The sequence below is a fragment of the Macaca mulatta genome, chromosome 15 (assembly GCF_049350105.2).
Source record: "Macaca mulatta isolate MMU2019108-1 chromosome 15, T2T-MMU8v2.0, whole genome shotgun sequence".
Taxonomy (NCBI): domain Eukaryota; kingdom Metazoa; phylum Chordata; class Mammalia; order Primates; family Cercopithecidae; genus Macaca; species Macaca mulatta.
This window is the reverse complement of record NC_133420.1, coordinates 59,853,381-59,876,562: the sequence shown is the minus strand read 5'-3', so window position 1 is coordinate 59,876,562 and position 23,182 is coordinate 59,853,381. Positions and strand designations below refer to the sequence as shown.

At 41.8% G+C, this 23,182-nt stretch overlaps 1 protein-coding gene across 1 annotated transcript in view; it reads right to left on the bottom strand.

Annotated features, from left to right (window-relative positions):
* Positions 1-23,182, bottom strand: part of GABBR2 (gamma-aminobutyric acid type B receptor subunit 2) — a 416,683-nt gene that overhangs the window by 239,960 nt on the left and 153,541 nt on the right. Inside the window, exon 3 of the mRNA XM_015117226.3 lies at positions 2,778-2,948. Within this exon, the coding sequence (XP_014972712.3) occupies positions 2,778-2,948 (171 nt within the window). The remainder of the gene's footprint in view (positions 1-2,777; positions 2,949-23,182) is intronic.

Genomic DNA, 23,182 nt, shown 5'->3' with positions numbered 1-23,182 from the left:
GACACACAACAGCCCGACGGTACAGCTTCCAGCCCTGCCTGGGCTCTTTACCAGCATGTGCCCTGGGGCAAGAGGCCTCCCACCCTCTGCAAACCTCAGTTTCCCCATCTGTAAAATGGGAACCATCACTCCTCCTTACAGGGTGGCTGTCTGTGAGAGTTTTTGGGAATCTATAAGGCACCCAACCAATGTCAAGGCCCACAATTTACCCTCTTTAGACCCAGTCTGGTGGGAATTTCAAACCTCTTGAGGCTGCCGGCAGGTAGTTCCCATGCAATTCCGGGAAGCTAGAGAAGAAAAGAAGGAGCAATGGGAAGTCTGAACTGAGGGGTTCAGGACCCCAAAATTTAGTCCTGACTTTTCTGTGAACAATCTTTCATGACTTCAGAGGTGCCTTGACACCTTGAACTTTGTCCCCTTCCCTCTCTGGGCCTTAGTTTCTCCTCTACAAAATGAAGAGGGTAGGAGATATGTCTCTAAGGGTCCTTCAGACTCTGACAGCCAAACATGCTATTAGAAAAAATCAGGTCTGGCCGGGCACGGTGGCTCATGCCTGTAATCCCAGCACTTTGGGAGGCCGAGGTGGGCAGTTCAAGAGGTCAAGAGATCTAGACCATCCTAGCCAATATGGTGAAACCCCGTCTCTACTAAAAATACACAAATTAGCTGAGTGTGGTGGCACGTGCCTGTAGTCCCAGCTACTCGGGAGGCTGAGGTAGGAGAATCACTTAAACCCAGGAGGTGGAGGTTGCAGTGAGCCGAGATCACGCCAGTGCACTCCAGCCTGGCGACAGAGCGACACTTTGTCTCAAAAAAAAAAAAAAAAAAAAGAAAAGAAAAGAAAAGAAAGAAAAAAAGAAAAAGAAAAAAGCAGATTTCTCCAAATCCTGGCAAAGTCCATTGTTAATGGGGCCATGGGATGAGTCCTTCCTATCCTCCACCATCCACCTGTTTCACTCTCATTTTAGAACATTTCTCGCTTCTCTATGAAGGCGGCCTTTCAGCAAAAACCTCTTTAGCGTTTGGCAATGAGTCACTCCCGCTGGAGGTCAAGTTCCCTTTGTGCCTCCTCCGAGGGGCTGAGAAACAGAGAGGTGGGAAGGTGAGGAGCAGTCTTGCCTGGGAAAAGCTTGCCTTGTTTGGATACCCACAGACAGTGGGGCCAAACACTTCCACTTTTCAAGCACCTCCAGAAACAACCCTCTCTGTGTATGAACTTTACAGTTTACAAAGCTCTTTCAAATCCATTACTCATTGGATTTTGGCAGAAGCCCTGCAGGGAGGCATGCAAGAGGTTATTGTCCCCATTTTACAGGTGAGGAATCGGAGCTCAGAGAAGTGAGGTAACTTCTCCAAGGTCACACAGCCAATGTATGAAGTGGTCTCTCTTTCCCATGGAAGAGACAGGGGGCAAGAACCTCAGAAGGTAAGTGCAGAGCTGGAGTGGAAACCAGGTCTGCTGATTACCAGCCCTGCTCTGCTCCCAACTTTCTTGCCACCCTGCCTGGCCTTTCCCCATTGCCAGGCTGGTAAGAGGCTGTGTGTCTCCCCCCACCGCTCCCGCTGAGGTCCGTCTAGACCCCTGACTCACACATGGAAATTCTCCGCACAGCTAAAGTTTGTTTCTCTTGGGCTGCTAAGAACACTTGGTTTGTCTTGTGTTTTTGGAGGCTCCAAGTATCAAAAGCACGCATGGGAACAGAAAGGAAAGTGGGAGGCACAAAGCAAATGGGAAAAGAGACAGGTCATTTTGTACTCATCTGAGTGAGGCTAATGTTTCAAATATTTGCTAATATCCACTGTTAGTAAGGATATGTGAAAATGGGAATTTTCAAATGCTGTTGGTGGGACTAGAAATTAGAACTGCCTTTTTGGAGGTCCGTCCCTCTCAAAATTTTAAATGGCCCAGCAATTCCACTTCTAGAAGTCTACTGCCGAGACGCACACCTAGGCATGAGAGTATGGCTGTGCCATTGAAAAGTGGTCAACGTTCAGAGGGGCTGGCTCAGTAAGTTACGATATACCCATCTGACAGAACACCAGGTCCCTTTAAACCATGAGGTTAATCAAGGCTTCTAAGATCTGTTGTAAAGTGAAAAAAGAATATACATGGTATGAAGTCATTTGGCTTTAAAACAAATACACTGAAAAAGTTCTAGGCAGATGAACCCCAAAGTGAAAGCCGGAGTTAACTTTCAGAGAGAAAGCATGATTTAGGTGGCTTGGGGCAAAGCAACACGTTTACATTTTTCCTACCTCTATTTTGGCTTTTTTTTTTTCCACCACAAAACACATACACAAAACAAAAAAATCACCTACCATGTATTAAGGTGTGTTTGTAAGTCATTTAGAACAAACAAAACTCTACCCCATCCAAGAAGACATTGGCATCTTCGGTCCAAGCCAGCCCTTCCCCCAAACTCTCCTCACAGGTGAACACCCCCTGGTGGAACTCTGTGATCTTAGATGGTCATGACAGCATCAATAACAATGACAAGCCCACAGGGGCACTGAGGGAATAAGCCACACGATGTAGCCAAGAAAAAGAATGACAGGGAAGGTCCACTCCTGATGATGGTTTCCACCAGTCCCATGCACAGTGAAATTCCTCAGCTACCAGCTCTATTTTGTCAACGGTGAAACAGCTTTGATCGCACTAACCAACACTTGCTTAAAAGCCCTGTGACAGTACCCATCCCTGACTAAGCCACATTGCCTCTTGCTAGATGACAGCAGCAAGCAGTAAGGGAGGCCGTGTCCACACGAGCCGAGCGTACCTCAGAGAACCTCTGAACGTCTTGCGTCAGCGTGCCCACGCGCTTCCACTGGTAGTGCTTGAGCAACTTCAGAATGGCTGGATTCACCGCGTTGTCTGATGGGACGGTCCGAAAGAAATAAGGGTATTTTTTCTTATCGGCTAGAACAGGCGTGGTTGCAGCAAAAGAAAGCTGAAAGACACAAAAGAGACAATACTTCTTACTGATGAGCCTCGCAGCTGTGACCCAGCGTCTTTCCTACTGGAATAGAGACTGTTAGTTTCAACTTGGAGCATAAACACATGGGGACAGATATTTTTAAAACTTTTTTATTGTAAGAGTAACATACCATAATGGAAGGGAAGGATTAAAAATGCAAAATAAGAAGAAAGAAGGGAAAAAATAGCCAATGATCTACCCTTCCCTAAAGAACCATCATTCATGTTATCGTCTATTCCTTCCCAGTCCTTTTTCTATGCACTGTGATTGGATTTTTTAAAAAGATCCTGAAATCATTCTACATGCACAATTGAACTGTTTTTCCCCATTTACCAGTATCCTTAAAAACTCTTTGCAAACATTATAATAGCTGCACAATATTCCAGCATATGAATATACCATAATTTACTGAATCGTTTCTAATTTGGGGTTATTTCTATTATTTCTAATTTGTCATTATCATCATATTATTCTACAGGCATCTTTGTACATAGCATTTTTTGTTCTATATTTTGGGATGTTTCCGTAAGATAGAATCTGTGATGTAAAATTTCCCAGATAAAGAATATGAGTCTTTAAAGATTTATACTTATTTCCAAAAAATATTTTATCAGTTTGCAAATTTACTAGCCAAGAATGATTAGAGGGCCAATCTCACCATATCTTTGCCAACAGAGGGAGTAAAAAATGTTATTCTAATTTTATAATGATTTATCACCAAATAAAACCCTGAATCATATCGCATTCATGATTATAGATAATGCTGAACTTTTTCCTATGGTTATTAACTAGTAGCATATCCTATTTTAGCAATTACTTTTTCATGTCCTTTGTTTATTTTTTGAGTGGTATTCTAATGCTTTTCTGATTGAATTTAATGAAGATATTTTATATGTATAGCATTCAAACTCAGGCTATTATAGTTGTTGCAAATATCTCAGTTTGTGTTTGCCTTTACATTTTATGTGTGTGTATTTTAATTTACACTTGGTAGTCAAAGCTGTCCATCGATCTCTTTATTATTTCTTCTTTTTCTTTTAAGTGCCAGTTAAGTTGTTAAATTGGATTTTAATTGTCTGTCCCTGAAGGCCCAACCTAAATGTCACCTCTTCCATAACACTTCCTCTGATCTCTGTTCCTTCCCTTAGCCTGAGCCACAGAAGGTAGTTATCATAGTTTTTGATCTTTGCAGTATGATGGTGAAAAGATGGTATCTTGTTATAGTTCTAATTTGCATTTTTCTTAGTATGAATGAGGTTGAGTATTTCTTCTACTTTTTAAAATTTTATTTATTATTTAGAGACAGGGTCCATTCTGCTGCCCAGACTGGAGTACAGTGGTGCTATCATAGCTCACTGCAGCCTGGAACTCCTGGGTTCCAGCGATCCCCACCTGCCTCAGTCTCTGGAGTAGCTAGGACTATAGGGGTATGCCTCTATGCCTAGCTAATTTAAAAATCTTTTTAGAGAAGGGGTCTATGTTGCCTAGTCTGGTTTTGAACCGCTGGGCTCAAGCCTCTAGCCTCAGTCTCCTGAGTCGCTATGACTACAGGCGTGCCATCGCACCCAGCTTCTTCCTATGTGTAAAAGTAATGGTAGTTCCTTTCTGGAAACAGTTTACATTTTTTGCTTGTTTTCTAATTTGACTTGTAGTCTTCCTTATCAGTTTATAGAAATGATCTTTTATATTAAGAAAACTAACCCTTTATAAGTTGCTAATTTTTCTCCCAGTTTGTACTTTGTTTCTTGATGTTGTTTATAGTGCCATTTCCATGTAGACATGTTTTTTTAATGAGGATGAATTTATCAGTTTTTTTCCTTTATGACTTCAAGTTTTGTGTCATATTTAAGAAAGGCCTCTCTTACTCTGAGATTATAAAATAATTTCTCCATGGTTTCTTCTAGTCTGTCTGTCCTTCCTTCCTCCCTCCCTCCCTCCTTCTCTTCTTTTAAAAAAGGTTTCATTCAAACCTTTGACCCAGAGAGAGCAAGGATGAAGCAAGCTCAGTCTTTGCTGCCACCAGCCATCTCCCCGAACCCTTGCTTATCCCAGCAGGAGCTCTGGATTTGATACATCCTAGGGTCCAATTTCAGCATCCGGGGAAACGACATCTGGTACCTTCAGCCTCCAGCTGAAGTTGCTTTATTGCTTCTTCTGTCACCCTAGAACCACTTTCCCCTTACAAAAGTTTGTGGGGGGCAGTAGAGATTTGTTCCCTTCCATGTCTGGTTTAGAGGGTAGACAGCCACTATCTAGACTTGCTGGATCTGCTATCTATTGGAGCTGACCACACAACAGTAATTCAGCCATTACCTGAAGCTACAGAGCCCCTGTAGAAACCAACTTCTAAGATCCAACAAAGATAGAGACACCCCAAGACCGGTAAAGGTCAAGGGTAGAATGACTTTTGTCAATGTTCAAAGATTCTGGGTAGAAGAGGACTAATGAGAGAGAGAAATTTCAACTGGACACACTGAGGAACACTCACATTAGAGTTGTCTGGCCATGGAAAACCTGCCCTCAGAAGTAGTGAGATCCCTGTGTCTGGAGGTGTGCAAGCAGAGACTGGACCACAACCTAGTGAGAACAGAAGGGCTTCAAAGTGTCTGTGAATCTCCTAAAAACTGTAGGAAAGCATTTGCATGGCCATGTATGTGCAGACAGACATGCACATTTTTCTGAAAAAAAGAATCAGTGGCTTCCATCAGACTAACAAAGAAGATCATTCCAACCAAATCAAGGTCTGCGCACCTGCCTTCAGGTGACATTGAGGTCCCATAGTGAGTGCGGGAAATAGAAGCTCTCTACAGTCCCCTCAAACCTACTGTCTGTGATTCTTCTCACGAGATTAAAACAACACTGCAAGCCTCCTATGCTCACAAGTAGGGGAAGGAGGTATTAGAAAAACCTGGGAGCAACTATTTCAGGACAGGGACATCATATATACCACCACATCCCCCAAAATGCTTATCTAATACAATTTGGAAAATATTGGTTTTCTGATGTGATTTCTGAATCACACTCTGGTTGCTACTTTACCGTTATTGTCCCATTAGTTCCAGGTCCACAATTAATTGTTGCTTGAACAACCTCATATGTTTTCCCTGTGGGTAATTACCGTGGTTACTGTTCAGTGAATAAATGGCCCATTGTGTTTACGATAGGCTTGGAGTACAATATGTGCCCCGGGTCTAAATCATGTTGGGTGCAAAATATTAACTGGCGCTGACATTTTCTGCACCATTTGAGATAATGCACGCTTTGATTAGATTGCTTTGCGTCACTGTTCCTCTGGCTTTGGTCTCCTGAAACTTTCTTCCATGGGCAAAAACTGCAGGTGCCCAGTAGTACTGCTGGACTTCAGAACTAACAGACATCTGAGAAATCATCTAGCTCTGGGGTTCTCAGCACACTGGAGTTATCTGGGGAGGTTTTAAAGAATACTGATGACTTGGTCCCACTCCAAACTAACTGAATCAGAATCTCTGGGCATCTAGCCCAAGCATCAGTATTATTTAAAAATTTTCCAGGTGATTATGATGCTCAGTGAGGATTGAGGGCCACAGATGCAGTTCAACACCGCTGGTTTTGAATAAGCAGACTGCAGCCCCAAAATGTGATCTCAAAATTCCACTATAGCTAATAAGAGGTGGAAGCAGGACTTGAACCCGGGTCTACAGGACCATAACACTAGTGCACTTGCTCCCATGGATGACTACCTACCTGCCTCCTACATGCTCCCCAGGCCTTCTTCCCCTATCTCAGTCACCCAGCATCTGGCACCACCAGGGCTGTGAGCATTAGGGCCCTAACTTGGAGACCAAGCTTTCTGAGCTCTCCTGCCTTGTTTCGCATAACGAACAGATTGTGATTGAGGCTCTAAGTTAATTCCTAGCCAAGGATTTATTCGGAGAGTATTTTAAAATTTAATTTATAGTTTTGTTATAATTTCTAGTTTTATTGCATTATTTTGAGAATTTGGCAAGTGCAGTGTCTGCTTTTGGAATTTATTGAGATTTTCTTTGTGGCCTATTATACAATCAACTTCTGTACAAGTTCCATGGTGGCTGGAAAAAAGATGAAATCTCTAGTCATAAGCTATAGAATTCTTTATTAGACTACCTATGCATAATAGATATAACCAAACTAATTATATTATCATATGCTTTGTATTTTTGTTTACTTCATCTATCAAAGGCTGAGAAGTTTGTTAAATTTTTCTCTATTGTCTCTGACCATTTCTTCATGTATTTCAACTGTTTTTGCTTTATATGTGTTCCTTTTTTCTTGTTTTGAGCATAAATGTTCATCACAATTATATCTTCATTTTTCAGCAACGTATACTTTTGCCTACTGCAAATAATAGGCACTTAATAGATATTCATTGAGCGAGTGAAGATTGAAATATTTATCAAGGTAAAATAAACCTCTTTGTCATTTTATTGCTTTTTGTTTGATACTGTATCTCGCTTGTTATTAATATGGCAACCCTTACTGTAATTTTGCTTGCATTTGCCTGTCACTTTTTTACCTCCTTTTATTCGTATTCTATTAAGATCATTTTTAAATACACATCTTGAAAAGAACATACGGACAGATTTTAAAATATGTATGTTTACTGCTGTAGTAAATACTTGGCCTTGGGGGGACACGCCCAAGATGGCCAAATAGGAACAGCTCCAGCCTCCAGCTCCCAGCATGAGTGACACAGAAGACGGGTGATTTCTGCATTTTCAACTGAGGTACCGGGTTTCATCTCACTGGGGAGTGCCGGGACAATTGGTGCTGGTCAGCTGGTGCAGCCCAACCAGGCAGAGCTGAAGCAGGGCAAGGCATCGCTTCACCTGGGAAGCACAAGGGGGAAGGGAATCCCTTTTCCTAGCCAGGGGAAACTGAGACACACAGCACCTGGAAAATTGGGTAACTCCCACCCTAATACTGCGCTTTACCAAGGGTCTTAGCAAACAGCACACCAGGAGATTATATCCCACACCTGGCCCAGGGGGTCCCATGCCCAGGGAGCCTCCCTCATTGCTAGCACAGCAGTCTGAGATTTAACTGCAAGGCAGCAGCCAGGCTCAGGGAGGGGCACCCGCCATTGCTGAGGCTTAAGTGGGTAAACAAAGCCACCAGGAAGCTCGAATTGGGTGGAGCCCACCACAGCTCAAGGAGGCCGGCTTGCCTCTGTAGACTCTTCCTCTGGGGACAAGGCATAGCTAAACAAAAAGCAGTAGAAACCTCGGCAGAGGTAAATGTCCCTGTCTGATAGCTTTGAAGAGAGTAGTGGATCTCCCAGCACGGAGGTTGAGATCTGAGAACAGACAGACTGCCTGCTCAAGTGGGTCCCTGACCCCTGAGTAGCCTAACTGGGAGACATCCCCCACTAGGTGCAGACTGACACCTCACACCTCACGCGGCGGGGTACACCCCTGAGACGAAGCTTCCAGAGCGAGAATCAGACGCAACACTCACTGTTCAGCAATATTCTATCTTCTGCAGCCTCCGCTGCTGATACCCAGGCAAACAGGGTCTGGAGTGGACCTCAAGCAAACTCCAACAGACCTACAGTTGAGGGTCCTGACTGTTAGAAGGAAAACTAACAAACAGAAAGGACACCCACACCAAAACCCCATCAGTACGTCACTATCATCAAAGACCAAAGGCAGATAAAACCACAAAGATGGGGAAAAAGCAGGGCAGAAAAGCTGGAAATTCAAAAAATCAGAGCACATCTCCCCCTCCAAAGGAACGCAGCTCATCGGCAGCAACGGAACAAAGCTGGACGGAGAATGACTTTGATGAGTTGAGAGAAGAAGGCTTCGGTCAATCAAACTTCTTAGAGCTAAAGGAGGAACTATGTAACCAGCGCAAAGAAACCAAAAACCTTGAAAAAAGAATGGAAGAATGGATAACTAGAATAATCAATGCAGAGAAGACCTTAAAAGAACTGATAGAGATGAAAACCATAACACGAGAAATACGTGACAAATGCACAAGCTTCAGTAACCAACTCGATCAACTGGAAGAAAGATTATCAGCAATTGAAGATCAAATGAATGAAATGAGGTGAGAAGAGAAGTGTGGAGAAAAAAGAGTAAAAAGAAATGAACAAAGCCTCCAAGAAGTATGGGATTATGTGAAAAGACCAAATCTACATCTGATTGGGGTGCCTGAAAGTGATGGGGAGAATGGAACCAAGTTGGAAAACACTCTGCAGGATATCATCCAGGAGAATTTCCCCAACCTGGTAAGGCAGGCCAACATTCAAATTCAGGAAATACAGAGAACACCACAAAGATACTCCTCAAGAAGAGCAACTCCAAGACACATAATTGTCAGATTCACCAAAGTTGAAATGAAGGAAAAAATGTTAAGGGCAGCCAGAGAGAAAGGCCGGGTTACACACAAAGGGAAGCCCATCAGACTAACAGCAGATCTCTCGGCAGAAACTCTACAAGCCAGAAGAGAGTGGGGGCCAATATTCAACATTCTTAAAGAAAAGAATTTTCAACCCAGAATTTCATATCCAGCCAAACTAAGTTTCATAAGTGAAGGAGAAATAAAATCCTTCACAGATAAGCAAATGCTTAGAGATTTTGTTACCAGGCCTGCCCTACAAGAGATCCTGAAGGAAGCACTAAACATAGAAAGGAACAACAGGTACCAGCCATTGCAAAAACATGTCAAAATGTAAAGTCCATTGATGCTAGGAAGAAACTGCATCAACTAGCGAGCAAAATAACCAGCTAATATCATAATGACAGGATCAAGTTCACACATAACAATATTAACCTTAAATGTAAATGGACTAAATGCTCCAATTAAAAGACACAGACTGGCAAATTGGATAAAAAGTCAGGACCCATCAGTTTGCTGTATTCAGGAGACCCATCTCACATGCAGAGACACACATAGGCTCAAAATAAAGGGATGGAGGAAGATCTACCAAGCAAATGGAGAACAAAAAAAAGCAGGGGTTGCAATACTAGTCTCTGATAAAACATACTTTAAACCATCAAAGATCAAAAGAGACAAATAAGGCCATTACATAATGGTAAAGGGATCAATTCAACAGGAAGAGCTAACTATCCTAAATATATATGCACCCAATACAGGAGCACCCAGATTCATAAAGCAAGTCCTTAGAGACTTACAAGGAGACTTAGACTCCCACACAATAATAATGGGAGACTTTAACACCCCACTATCAACATGAGACAGATCAATGAGACAGAAAGTTAACAAGGATAACCAGGAATTGAACTCAACTCTGCACCAAGCGGACCTAATAGACATCTACAGAACTCTCCACCCCAAATCAACAGAATATACATTCTTCTCAGCACCACATTGCACTTATTCCAAAATTGACCACATAGTTGGAAGTAAAGCACTCCTCAGCAAATGTACAAGAACAGAAATTATAACAAACTGTCTCTCAGACCACAGTGCAATCAAACTAGAACTCAAGACTAAGAAACTCAATTAAAACCGCTCAACTACATGAAAACTGAACAACCTGCTCCTGAATGACTACTGGGTACATAACGAAATGAAGGCAGAAATAAAGATGTTCTTTGAAACCAATGAGAACAGAGATACAACATATCAGAATCTCTGGGACACATTTAAAGCAGTGTGTAGAGGGAAATTTATAGCACTAAATGCCCACAAGAGAAAGCAGGAAAGATCTAAAATTGACACCCTAACATCACAATTAAAAGAACTAGAGAAGCAAGAGCAAACACATTCAAAAGCTAGCAGAAGGCAAGAAATAACTAAGATCAGAGCAGAACTGAAGGAGATAGAGACACAAAAAACCCTCCAAAAAATCAACGAATCCAGGAGTTGGTTTTTTGAAAAGATCAACAAAATTGATAGACCAATAGCAAGACTAATAAAGAAGAAAAGAGAGAAGAATCAAATAGATGCAATAAAAAATGATAAAGGGGATATCACCACCGACCCCAAAGAAATAAAAACTACCATCAGAGAATACTATAAACACCTCTATGCAAATAAACTAGAAAATCTAGAAGGAATGGATAATTTCCTGGACACTTACAGTCTTCCAACACTAAACCAGGAAGAAGTTGAATGCCTGAATAGACCAATAGCAGGCTCTGAAATTGAGGCAATAATTAATAGCCTACCAACCAAAAAAAGTCCAGGACCAGATGGATTCACAGCCAAATTCTACCAGAGGTACAAGGAGGAGTTGGTACCATTCCTTCTGAAACTATTCCAATCAATAGAAAAAGAGGGAATCCTCCCTAACTCATTTTATGAGGCCAACATCATCCTGATACCAAAGCCTGACAGAGATACAACCAAAAAAGAGAATTTTAGACCAATATCCCTGATGAACATCAATGCAAAAATCCTCAATAAAATACTGGCAAACTGAATCCAGCAGCACATCAAAAAGCTTATCCACCATGATCAAGTGGGCTTCATCCCTGGGATGCAAGGCTGGTTCAACATATGCAAATCAATAAACATAATCCAGCATATAAACAGAACCAAAGACAAAAACCACATGATTATCTCAATAGATGCAGAAAAGGCCTTTGACAAAATTCAACAGCCCTTCATGTTAAAAACTCTCAATAAATTCGGCATTGATGGAACATATCTCAAAATAATAAGAGCTATTTATGACAAACCCACAGCCAATATCATACTGAATGGGCAAAAACTGGAAGCATTCCCCTTGAAAACTGGCACAAGACAGGGATGCCCTCTCTCACCACTCCTATTCAACATAGTGTTGGAGTTCTGGCTAGGGCAATCAGGCAAGAGAAATAAATCAAGTGTATTCAGTTAGGAAAAGAAAAAGTCAAATTGTCCCTGTTTGCAGATGACATGATTGTATATTTAGAAAACCCCATCGTCTCAGCCCAAAACCTCCTTAAGCTGATAAGCAACTTCAGCAAAGTCTCAGGATATAAAATCGATGTGCAAAAATCACAAGCATTCTTATACACCAGTAACAGACAAACAGAGAGCCAAATCATGAATGAACTCCCATTCACAATAGCATCAAAGAGAATAAAATACCTAGGAATCCAACTTACAAGGGATGTAAAGGACCTCTTCAAGGAGAACTACAAACCACTGCTCAGTGAAATAAAAGAGGACACAAACAAATGGAAGAACATACCATGCTCATGGATAGGAAGAATCAATTTTGTGAAAATGGCCATACTGCCCAAGGTAATTTATAGATTCAATGCCATTCCCATCAAACTACCAATGACTTTCTTCACAGAATTGGAAAAAACTACTTTAAAGTTCATATGGAACCAAAAAAGAGCCTGCATTGCCAAGATAATCCTAAGCCAAAAGAACAAAGCTGGAGGCATCACGCTACCTGACCTCAAACTATACTACAAAGCTACAGTAACCAAAACAGCATGGTACTGGTACCAAAACAGAGATATAGACCAATGGAACAGAACAGAGGTCTCAGAAATAATACCACACATCCACCGCCATCTGATCTTTGATAAACCTGAGAAAAACAAGAAATGGGGAAAGGATTTCCTATTTAATAAATGGTGCTGGGAAAATTGGCTAGCCATAAGTAGAAAGCTGAAACTGGATCCTTTCCTTACTCCTTATATGAAAATTAATTCAAGATGGATTAGAGACTTAAATGTTAGACCTAAAACCGTAAAAACCCTAGAAGAAAACCTAGGTAATACCATCCAGAACATAGGCATGGGCAAGGACTGCATGTCTAAAACACTAAAAGCAATGGCAACAAAAGCCAAAATCGACAAATGGGATCTAATTAAACTAAAGAGCTTCTGCACAGCAAAAGAAACTACCATCAGAGTGAACAGGCAACCTACAGAATGGGAGAAAATTTTTGCAATCCACTCATCTGACAAAGGGCTAATATCCAGAACCTATAAAGAACTCAATCAAATTTACAAGAAAAAAACAAACAACTCCATCAAAAAGTGGGCAAAGGATATGAATAGATACTTCTCAAAAGAAGACATTCATACAGCCAACAGACACATGAAAAAATGCTCATCATCACTGGCCATCAGAGAAATGCAAATCAAAACCACAATGAGATACCATCTCACACCAGTTAGAATGGCAATCATTAAAAAATCAGGAAACAACTGGTGCCGGAGAGGATGTGGAGAAATAGGAACACTTTTACACTGTTGGTGGGACTGTAAACTAGTTCAACCATTGTGGAAAACAGTGTGGCGATTCCTCAAGGATCTAGAACTAGAAATACCATTTGACCCAGCCATCCCATTACTGGGGATATACCCAAAGGATTATAAGTCATGCTGCTATAAAGACACTGCACACGTATGTTTATTGTGGCACTATTCACAATAGCAAAGACTTGGAATCAACCCAAATGTCCATCAGTGACAGACTGGATTAAGAAAATGTGGCACATATACACCATGGAATACTATGCAACCATAAAAAAGGATGAGTTCATGTCCTTTGTAGGGACATGTATGCAGCTGTAAACCATCATTCTCAGCAAACTATCACAAGAACAGAAAACCAAATACCGCATGTTCTCACTCATAGGTGGGAATTGAACAATGAGATCACTTGGACACAGGAAGGGGAGCATCACACATTGGGTCCTATTGTGGGGAGGGGGGAGGGGGGAGGGATAGCATTAGGAGATATACCTAATGTAAATGATGAGTTAATGGGTGCAGCACACCAATATGGCACATGTATATGTATGTAACAAACCTGCATGTTGTGCACATGTACCCTAGAACTTAAAGTATAATAAAAAAAGAAAATTAAAAAATAAATTAATTAAAACAAAAAGACAAGTGAAACAAAAATACTTGGCCTTGCATTTATCATCTCGTTGCCCATCTCTTTTTTTTTAATGCTTTCCTTTTTTGTTTCCTTTTGTTCCTGCTGTTTTTCAACTTTGTATCTACTCTCCTCTGTTCTGGCTATGTGAATTAATCTTGCCTCTGGTCTCAGCCTGCCGGAGTACCTTTTAATAGGTACCTTGAGAAGGATAAAGGGTTGACAACTTACTGAGGATGGCCCTGTGTTGCACTGACACATGGCAGAATTCGCCTGGGCATGCAATTCTTGGGCTATCATTTCTCCGCTTTGAAACTGCAAAGTGATGCAGAGGAGAAATTTGGGGCTGGCTTGATTGTCACTGATTGTCGTTCATTTGTAGGTACCCAGTTTCCTCTGCCTGGAGGCCTGAAATATTTTTTTTTTCCCCTTATTCTTGGAATTCAAAAAAATTGCACTCCTGATTTTATTTGTGACAAAGAGAGTCCTATACATGACCTGTATACAATCTATACACTCAAGTATTTCCAACTCAGTAAAAAAAGTATATATAAAATGACTATGCTATATTATATTGTGTATATTATATATTTTATATTTTTATAATATATTTAGCATATTTACTATATATACTACACTTATATTGTATATATTATACATAATACAGCACATATAGTATGTTTATTATATTTATATTCCTATATATTCTTGCCTCTCCTCTGGGACACAGGATTATCTATATGTTGTCTTTTCATTCTTCAAATCTATATCTGTCCTATTTTCTTTCATAATTGCATCTCTTAGTCTTTGTCCTCTTCAATCTAGAAGAGCATCTTATTTTACTCTATTTTATTACAGGGTAAGTGCATATTAGCTTTCACTATTTTCTGGTAAAATGGCTGTATCATCCACAGTCCTAGCTGTAGGACATAAGTATTCTCATATCTTCACATCCTGGTCAATATTTGATATTATCTGACTTCCTAATTTTTGTTAGTCTTTCAGAGATAAAGTGGTACTTCATTATTATTTGATTTTGCAGTGCTTTGCCTGTAATGTGGCTGAGTGGCGATACATAGACATGTTAGCTATTTGGGTTCTTTGTTCTGTGAGTTGCTTGATTTGCTTTTCAACAGCCTCAGTTTTAAGCCTTATTGTCTTTAACATATGTGTACTGTGTTATTGACATTTTTAGTTTCCTATGAATTTTTCATGATCATCTCCCTTTCTACCCCATCCTCCAATTGCAGGTTGTCTATTTCATGGAGCCTGTTTTACTGCATATGATTGAGGAGGCTACACATCTTTCTAAAGTTTTCTTCTTTATCCTACAATAGATCATTTTCAGAGATGGACTCTTCCTCCACTTCTTCTGAGTGCTGTGCTTTTTTTCATTATTTTTGAAGTACTTTTTCAAAGGTGTTTTAAATGTATTCATCCTCAAAATCAAGGTAAGTGTTTTCAGACTTGGCTTATCAAGAGCCACACACATGTGGACGGCACTTGGCCCTGTTTTCTATTTACATTTTAATTGCATATACTTCTCAGAAGGCTGGAGAATAAGTATTTAAGCACAGCTTTTGGTGTCTAGTAGGCTTTCACCTTAGGCTGGTCTACATTAAATAAGTGACATCATCTTTTACCCTCAGTGCCCAATTTTCTACTACTCTAGATCAACACAGCACATTAAATTCCCTTCCTGCACTGCTGCTAGGGTTTTTCTTTCCTGCCTAGACAATTTCACATGGGAAGTCCCTGCTTCCCAGAATGAAATTCACATCTAGCGTGCTCCCCTCCTCTGCTTATCCAGGTTTTTTCCCCATAGGAATGTATAGCTCTGTCTGAATTTAGCGAAAGACAGATGAGAATAAAGATAAAAAAGCACTTTGGTTGTCTCAGAGATCAGCAACTGTGAGGTAGAGGCAATAGCTGTCCAATTTTCTAATTGATAAGAGTCCTGAGTCTAACTCAGATTGTAGGGGAAAGAGGAAAAGGTCTACCTGTTAATTTTCAACACAATTGTTATCTTATAAGGCAAGGTTTGGAATGCCAGGAAGCAAAGCTTAGGATTTTCTCATTCTAGAGCCATCTACTTTGTAATTAATGAAGCTTCTAAACATCTAGAATATCAATGAGTAGTGGGGTCTCTTGGTTCTCTGAGAGTGTGTGTATGTGTGTGTTTTCTTTTTCATGTTTTCTTGTTTGGTTGGTTGGTTGGTTTTCTCTGAGATGGAGTCTTGCTCTGTCGCCCAGGCTGGAATGCAGTGGCGCGATCTTCGGTCACTGCAACCTCCACCTCCCGATTGTTCAAGCGATTCTCCTGCCTCAGTCTCCCAAGCAGGGATTACAGGCACCCGCCACCATGCCCAGCTAATTTTTTTATTATTATTATTTTTAGTAGAGATGGGGTTTTACCATGTTGGACAGGCTGGTCTTGAACTCCTGACCTCAGGTGATCCGCCTGTCTTGGCCTCCCAAAGTGCTGGGATTACAGGCATGAGTCACTGTGCCTGGCTTCTTTTCCATGTTTTTATAGTTTCAAAGGAAAGCTAAAAAAATGTTTTATTGGGTACCAAATGTTTTATTGGGTAGCCAAATACCCTTGTTGGGTTTTTTTTTTTCATTTTTGGTTTATGCCATTTATTTATTTAGTAAACCATATGTTCTCAAATATTGCAAAGATAAATTTTAGGTTAGTTTAGTAAAAGTATTAGAAAAATCGCGAATAAATTTAGTCTGAATTAACCAAATATGTGGCAGGGCCTGCCACCCTCTTTCGCATTGTTCAGATGGCATTTAAACCACAAGGTGGTGTGAAGGTTTTTGAGGTTCGTGATTGGTACCATCAAACTGCTCTCTAATGTGATGGTGCTGCCATGCCTCTGGGGGCTGGTGTATGAGACTGCCCAGCTCATCCCATACTGGCCAGCTCTGGCACTGAGTGGGGTTTTTGCCCACCCCTCTGCTTGCCCCAATCTGTAGCCAGGCTAAACCTGGATCACCAGTATCCTCTTGTCTTGAGCAGTTGCCCAGGGAATCCTTGAGCACATCCTGGCCCATAGAAGATCCTTAAATAGCATCTTGTTCTTTCACTCCCACCCCAGGAACTAACCTGAGTGCTTCCGATAATGATGGCATCCAGGTACTACCCAACCTATGACCAGGCCACAGGGCCTGATGGCTCCCCTGCACTATCCATGGCCACCTGGCCAGAGGAGTGGCAAAATCCTCCAGAATCTTGGTGTCAAGGACCAAATTCACAAAGAATTAAGCACTATAAGTGGTTGCCTTGAAGTCAGGATATGGGCAAGGTGAAGCAGCTTTGTCCTTCATCCTAGAGAGTCAAGACAGTCCTGTACAAATCCTATAACCTAGTTCTCAGTATACAAATTTAGTATAACTGCCCCCCACCCATCACCTTTTATTTATGCCAAGGCTTCCCAGTTATCCCACCTAATCCTCACCACAACCCTATGGCAGGTGCCGTTAGAAAGCTTATAGATACGAAAACTGAGACTTAGAGGTTAAAAAACTTGCCCAACAAAGCAAATTTGGGTGAAAGCACAAAAGCTTTCATGCCCAAGAAAGCATGAAAATATTTCAGCTCTAAATAGTGGTGATGGTTGAACAACATTGTAAATGTACTCAATGACAATGACTCACTTAAACCCACTTTAAAATGGTTAATGTGGCGAGTTTTATTACGTGTATTTTATCACAATAAAAAAAGAACAAAGTAATTTGTCTAAGATCATGCAACTTAGAAATGGAGTGGAACCAGTATTGCTAAGTCATATTGCCTCCATCCTCACCACCACAGCCCCTCAGAAATGCCCCTCAACCTGAATCCCAGAGACATCCTGGCAAAGCCGGGCAGCAGCTGAGTGTGATTCAGACCCCTGGACTCCAAAGACCTTGGGTTTGGACCTCAACACTTTCTTTTCCTAGCTGTGCAAACTTAGGCCACTAGATCTTCTTGCATCTGTAGAACTAAGATTGTGAGCTCTGCCCTCCCTGCTTTGGAGGGGTGATGGCAGGATGTAAAAAACTTTGTGGACTCTGGGGCTTTACAGATGCATAAAGTCCCCTGGACTCCCTATGATTATGATGATGATTGCCAGAGAATTCATAGATACTGGGTTTCTGGACAGTTGTGCACTGGGGGATCCTCTGCAATCTTCCTGGGGGACAGGATTTTTGTTTTTATTTCCTCATCCTACACTCACTCAAAAAAATCCATTCTCTAACATGTCTGAGAGCAAAGCTTGCTTAACAGTGGATGGATGAATGAATGGAGAAATGAACCAACCACCCAATCGGCCAGCCACAGTATAAGCCATCCAAAGGAGAGTTTTTATGAACACATGTCTGACTTGGTGATTGATACTTTCAGACAGCGCTGGGTGGCAGTGGCTCATGCCTGTAATCCCAGCACTTTGGGAGGCCGAGGCACACAGATCACTTGAGGTCAGGAATTTGTGACCAGCCTGGCCAACATGGTGAAATCCTGTCTCTACTAAAAATACAAAAGTCAGCCAGGCATGGTGGTGGGCGCCTGTAATCCCAGCTACCTGGGAGGCTGAGGCAGAACAATCGCTTAAACCCAGGAAGCAGAGGTTGCAGTGAGCTGAGATCATGCCCTCCACACTCCAGCCTCGGTGGCAGAGCAAGACTTTGTCTCAACCAAACCAAACAAAAACTTTCAGACAGACTATCCAAGGTAGAAATTATCATCCATTTTACACCTGAAAAAACTGTGGCCCGGAAAGGTCATCCAGTAGAACAGGGAGGGAACAATTTATGCCACAGCTGCCAGGGCTTCTCAAACACAGCAAGTTTTGGAGGAGACACATTTAACCAGCAGCATGGGATGGGAAGGCAGCCATGAGCATCTCTCTCCAGCTGGAGGCCTCTAGCCTGCTGTGTTGTTTCGTGAGCGTTGAACCTGCATATTGAACCGTGAGCCACTTTAACAAGCAGCATCTGAATGCAGACAGGAGTGGGGAGCTCACGCAGCTACAAGGCCTCTTTAGGGAGCCGGGACACTTGAGCTTAACCCTGTCTCTATAACTGACAGAACACGGGCAAGTCATTTCCTTCTTTTAGATGTCTGTTTTTCTCATCTCTGAAAGTGATGGATTGGACCAAAGATTTCAAAGGTTCTCTGCAACCACAAAAATATATGCTTCTCCAACATCGAAGAAAATGATTAAGAGTCTGTTGGTCTTGCATGGGTGTGTGTTTTATTTAATCTGATTTATTAAGATAATTGCCATTGTGCCTCACTTCCATTTGCAGATACAAACCCAGATGAAAAATGTAAATCCATCTCCCAGCTTCAGGATCTTTATGAAATTCCAAGCCATTGACGAATTCTTGCCTAAATGCAATTCACTCTTTACCTGTTTTGGGGCATCCGAGTTTAGTTTCTCTGCAAAAATAAACCATTTTTTCAGGAGGCAGGTATAACCAGGGGGGCCACAGTTGCTAAGTCCTAGGTAAGGAACTCAGGCCAAATGCAAAGGGATGAGAAAATGATTGAGGCTTGCTCTTTTCTCTGCTGGTTTAATCTTTTTCCACGGCTTTGCTGACTGTTTCTGTAATTAAATGAGGGAGGTATTTGTCATCTAGGGTTCCTTTCAGCCAAGATGAATGGAACGCAACTTTCTCAGGAAGCTTCTGACAAAACACTGTTTGTGGCCAGTGCCAGGATGTATACAAAGGCCCTGGGCTGTGTGTGTTGGGAACTCGGGTCCACTTCAGGTCTGCGCCAGGTCGCCGCTGTGCCCAAGCCCTGGCGAAAAACTGTTTGGACACAAAGTGCCTCAACATAGATTCTGGTGAGATTAATGTGATGTGGAGCGGCTGCAAAGCATTTCCCGAGTTAACAACGGAAAATGAATGGCTGGCGTTTGCGTGAGTTCTGGAAGCCCCACTCCAACAGAAGGCCTTCTGGGGTGTTGTGCATAGACTTGCTGTAAGATTTTAAATCTCTTTAGTCAGAGAGAGCCTGGGCTAGAACCTCTTGGGGAGCAATCATTTCTCTTTTCTGTTAATGAGGTTTAGTTTTTCATTACTCAGAAATGCACAGCAGTTCGTTCGGCTTTTACCACCCCCTGCCATGGCCATAGGCTTTTTTCTTTTTCTTAGAGGCAGGGTCTCACTCTGTCACCCAGACTGGGGTACAGTAGCATGATCATAGCTCACTGCAGCCTGGAACTCGGGCTCAAGCTATCCTCCTGCCTTTACCTCCTGAGTAGCTGGGATTATACACCCACATGCCACCATGCTTGGCTATTTTTTTTTTTTTTTCGTTTTTAGTAGAGACAGGGTTATCTCTACTGAGATTATACCCACATGCCACCATGCCTGGTAATTATTTTTTATTTTTTATTTTTAGTAGAGACAGGGGTCTCGCTGTTTTGCCCAAGCTGGTCTCAAACTCCTGGCCTCAAGTGATCCTCTTGCCTTGGCTTCCAAAAGTGCTGGGATTATAAGTGTGAGCCACTGCGCTCAGCACATTCTTATGGGGAACTTGTGACAATTTGTGAGGGAGGTAAGGGAGACATTATTGCCTTTGTTTCCTGTGGGGGAAACTGAGTCTCAGGGAGGTATAATGACTTGCCTGGGACCCCATAACTAGTAAGAGGCAAAGCAGCCAGGTGCAGTGGCGCACACCTGTAATCCCAGCATTTTGGGAGGTCAAGGCAGGAGGATCGCTTGAGGCCAGGAGTTCAAGACCAGCCTGGGCAACATGGCAAAACCCCATCTTTACAAAAAAAACGCAAAAAATTAGTCAGGCATTTAGTCAGACATGTGGTGCATGTCTGTGGTCCCAGCTACTCGGGAGGCTGAGGCAGGAGAATCAACTGAGCCTGAGAAGTTGAGGCTGCAGTAAGCTGTGATTGTACCACTGCACTCCAGCCTGGGTGACAGAGGAGACCCCTTCTCAAAAACAGAGAAAAAAAGAGGCAAAGCTGGGACCTGAGCTTCGATAATTTGACTTCATGAAATTGTGAACTAATGAGCACGTACCGTCGAGCAGGCATTGCGTGAAGGGCTTAGCACTCACTTCTTCACTTAACTTGCAAAGCAACCCTATGAAGTAGCTGTGATTCTGATCTGCATTTTTCGGATGAGGACACTGAGCCTCAGAGAGGATAAGTGACTCGCACATGATCACACAGCAGGCAACTGGCAGAGCAGGGAGACTAACGTCACAAGTCCCTGCTCATTCCACAGACTGCTATGATTCTTCTCTGTGATTCAACAATTCCCAAAACATATTTACTTCTTTAGTCTAATTTTGATCTTCACAAAAACCCGTGATATCAGTAGAGTAGACTTTATTTAACCCTCATTTTTTAGATGAGGAAACTGATGTTCAGAGAGGTGATTTACTCAAAGTCAGGTGACTTACTCAAAGCCGCATGTTAGCAAATGGCAAGGCTAGGGCTTGGGACTTTTGTTCTTAGAATGCAATCCTCTCTCCAATTTTCCAGGCTGCTTCTCAGGGAGGCATCTGAGGCTAAGACTAGAAGGCAACCAGGGCAATTTAAAAGAAGAGAGAATTAGCCGAGTGTGGTGGTGGGTGCCTGTAGTCCCAGCTACTTGGGAGGCTGAGGTAAGAGGATCGCTTGAGCCCAGGAGTTCAGGGTACAGTGAGCAAGGATCATGCCACTACATTCCAGCCTGAGCGAGAGTGAGGCCCTGTCAGAAAGAAAGAAAAAGAAAAAGAAAAAAGAAAAGAAAAGAAAAAATAAATTTAAAAGAAAAAACAATAATACTTCATCAGTGGGTTAGTATGCTTTTGATTCTCTGTGATGGTCCAATGAAAACATATGAAACCAAAATCATATGTATATTTAAAAAATTCTTCATCCAGAATGTTTTTCTTTTTAAACTTTAATTGTCAAATAGAAACTACATACATAAGCACGTTAGATACTTTTAAAGAATAATAGAAAAACCAATATCCAGCTGCCTATCACCCAGTTTAAGATACAGCATTTATTTATTATGATAAATTGTCAAGTCATTTAATGCTTTGCTCCTTAAGATATAATTGTTTTTGCTATGTGGCATTCTATGATTCTTTATTACCTTCTTCACTCCCTTCTTCAACATTTCTATTATTATTTGATGTAAAGAACATTGGAAAACAACTATTAGTTCTGCAAATCCTTTTATTTTAAGACAAAAATGGGAGTAAATTAGAGAAATGGCAAACCCAAGTCAATGCTGAGAAAGCAGTGTGGCTCATAAGGGTAAGAATGCTGGGTTTCAGTTTGGACAGGCTGTGTCTGAATGCCATCTCCGCCCCTCCCTATGCAACCTCAGAAGACTCCTCCACCTTTGGGAACTTCAGTCTCCTCCTCTGTAAATGGACCGGGGTCAGACAAGCATATTCCCATTTCAGGGCTGTCGTGAGGGTTGGAATAGCACAAGCACCCAATTAATGAGGGCTAACAGTAGATCACAATTTCTAGACTTAAAAGTTACAAGAACTAAGTTAGGAGAATTAGATGGTATTTCTTGCAATCACACAAGGCCTTTTAATTTACAAAGCCCTTTCCTGCATTATTCCACCTCCCTGGGGAAGGCAGGGGAGGAGCGTACCCATTTTACAGATGAGAAGCCTCAGTGAAGGAAAGGATTTGCTCAAACCCATGCGGCTGCCACCACGTAGGGACATCATTCTAAAGCAGGATCTCCAAATTCTAATCTATTATTTTAAAATGGTTTGTTAATTAAACAAATGATAATGATTGTATTGCTTGTCTAATTGTGTACAATTAGAATGTATGTCTTTAATTTTCTCTTAAACTTCTGGTAAAATGTTCCATTTTCCACTCACAGCTGTGCAGGTGACAAATGCAGGAAATTAACAAATTACATTAGAAGCCTCTGGTTTCCTCGGCTCCTTTGCACTTGGCTTTCAGCTGACGTCTTTAGGGGTAAGAAGCATTCTCGTGTGATCACAGCTGTGAAGCCAACTGCCTTTTAATTACCTCACTGCAGAAATCATGTCTCCTCATGTCAATATGGCACCTCTGATCAGTCTGCAAGTTGAAATCACATCTATTGTGGGAGGGGGTGCTGGGGCCCCAGCTCGAGTCTTTGAGTAGGAGAGGATGCAGCATTTCTTTCTTTTTTTTCTTTTCTTTCTTTTTTTTTTTTTTTTTTTTTTTTTGAGACGGAGTTTTACTCTGTTGCCCAGGCTGGAGTGCAGTGGCACGATCTCGGCTCACTGCAAGCTCCGCCGCCTCCCAGATTCACGCCATTCTCCTGCCTCAGCCTCCCGAGTAGCTGGGACTACAGGCGTCACCACCATGCCCAGCTAATTTTTTGTATTTTTAGTAGAGACGGGGTTTCACTGTGTTAGCCAG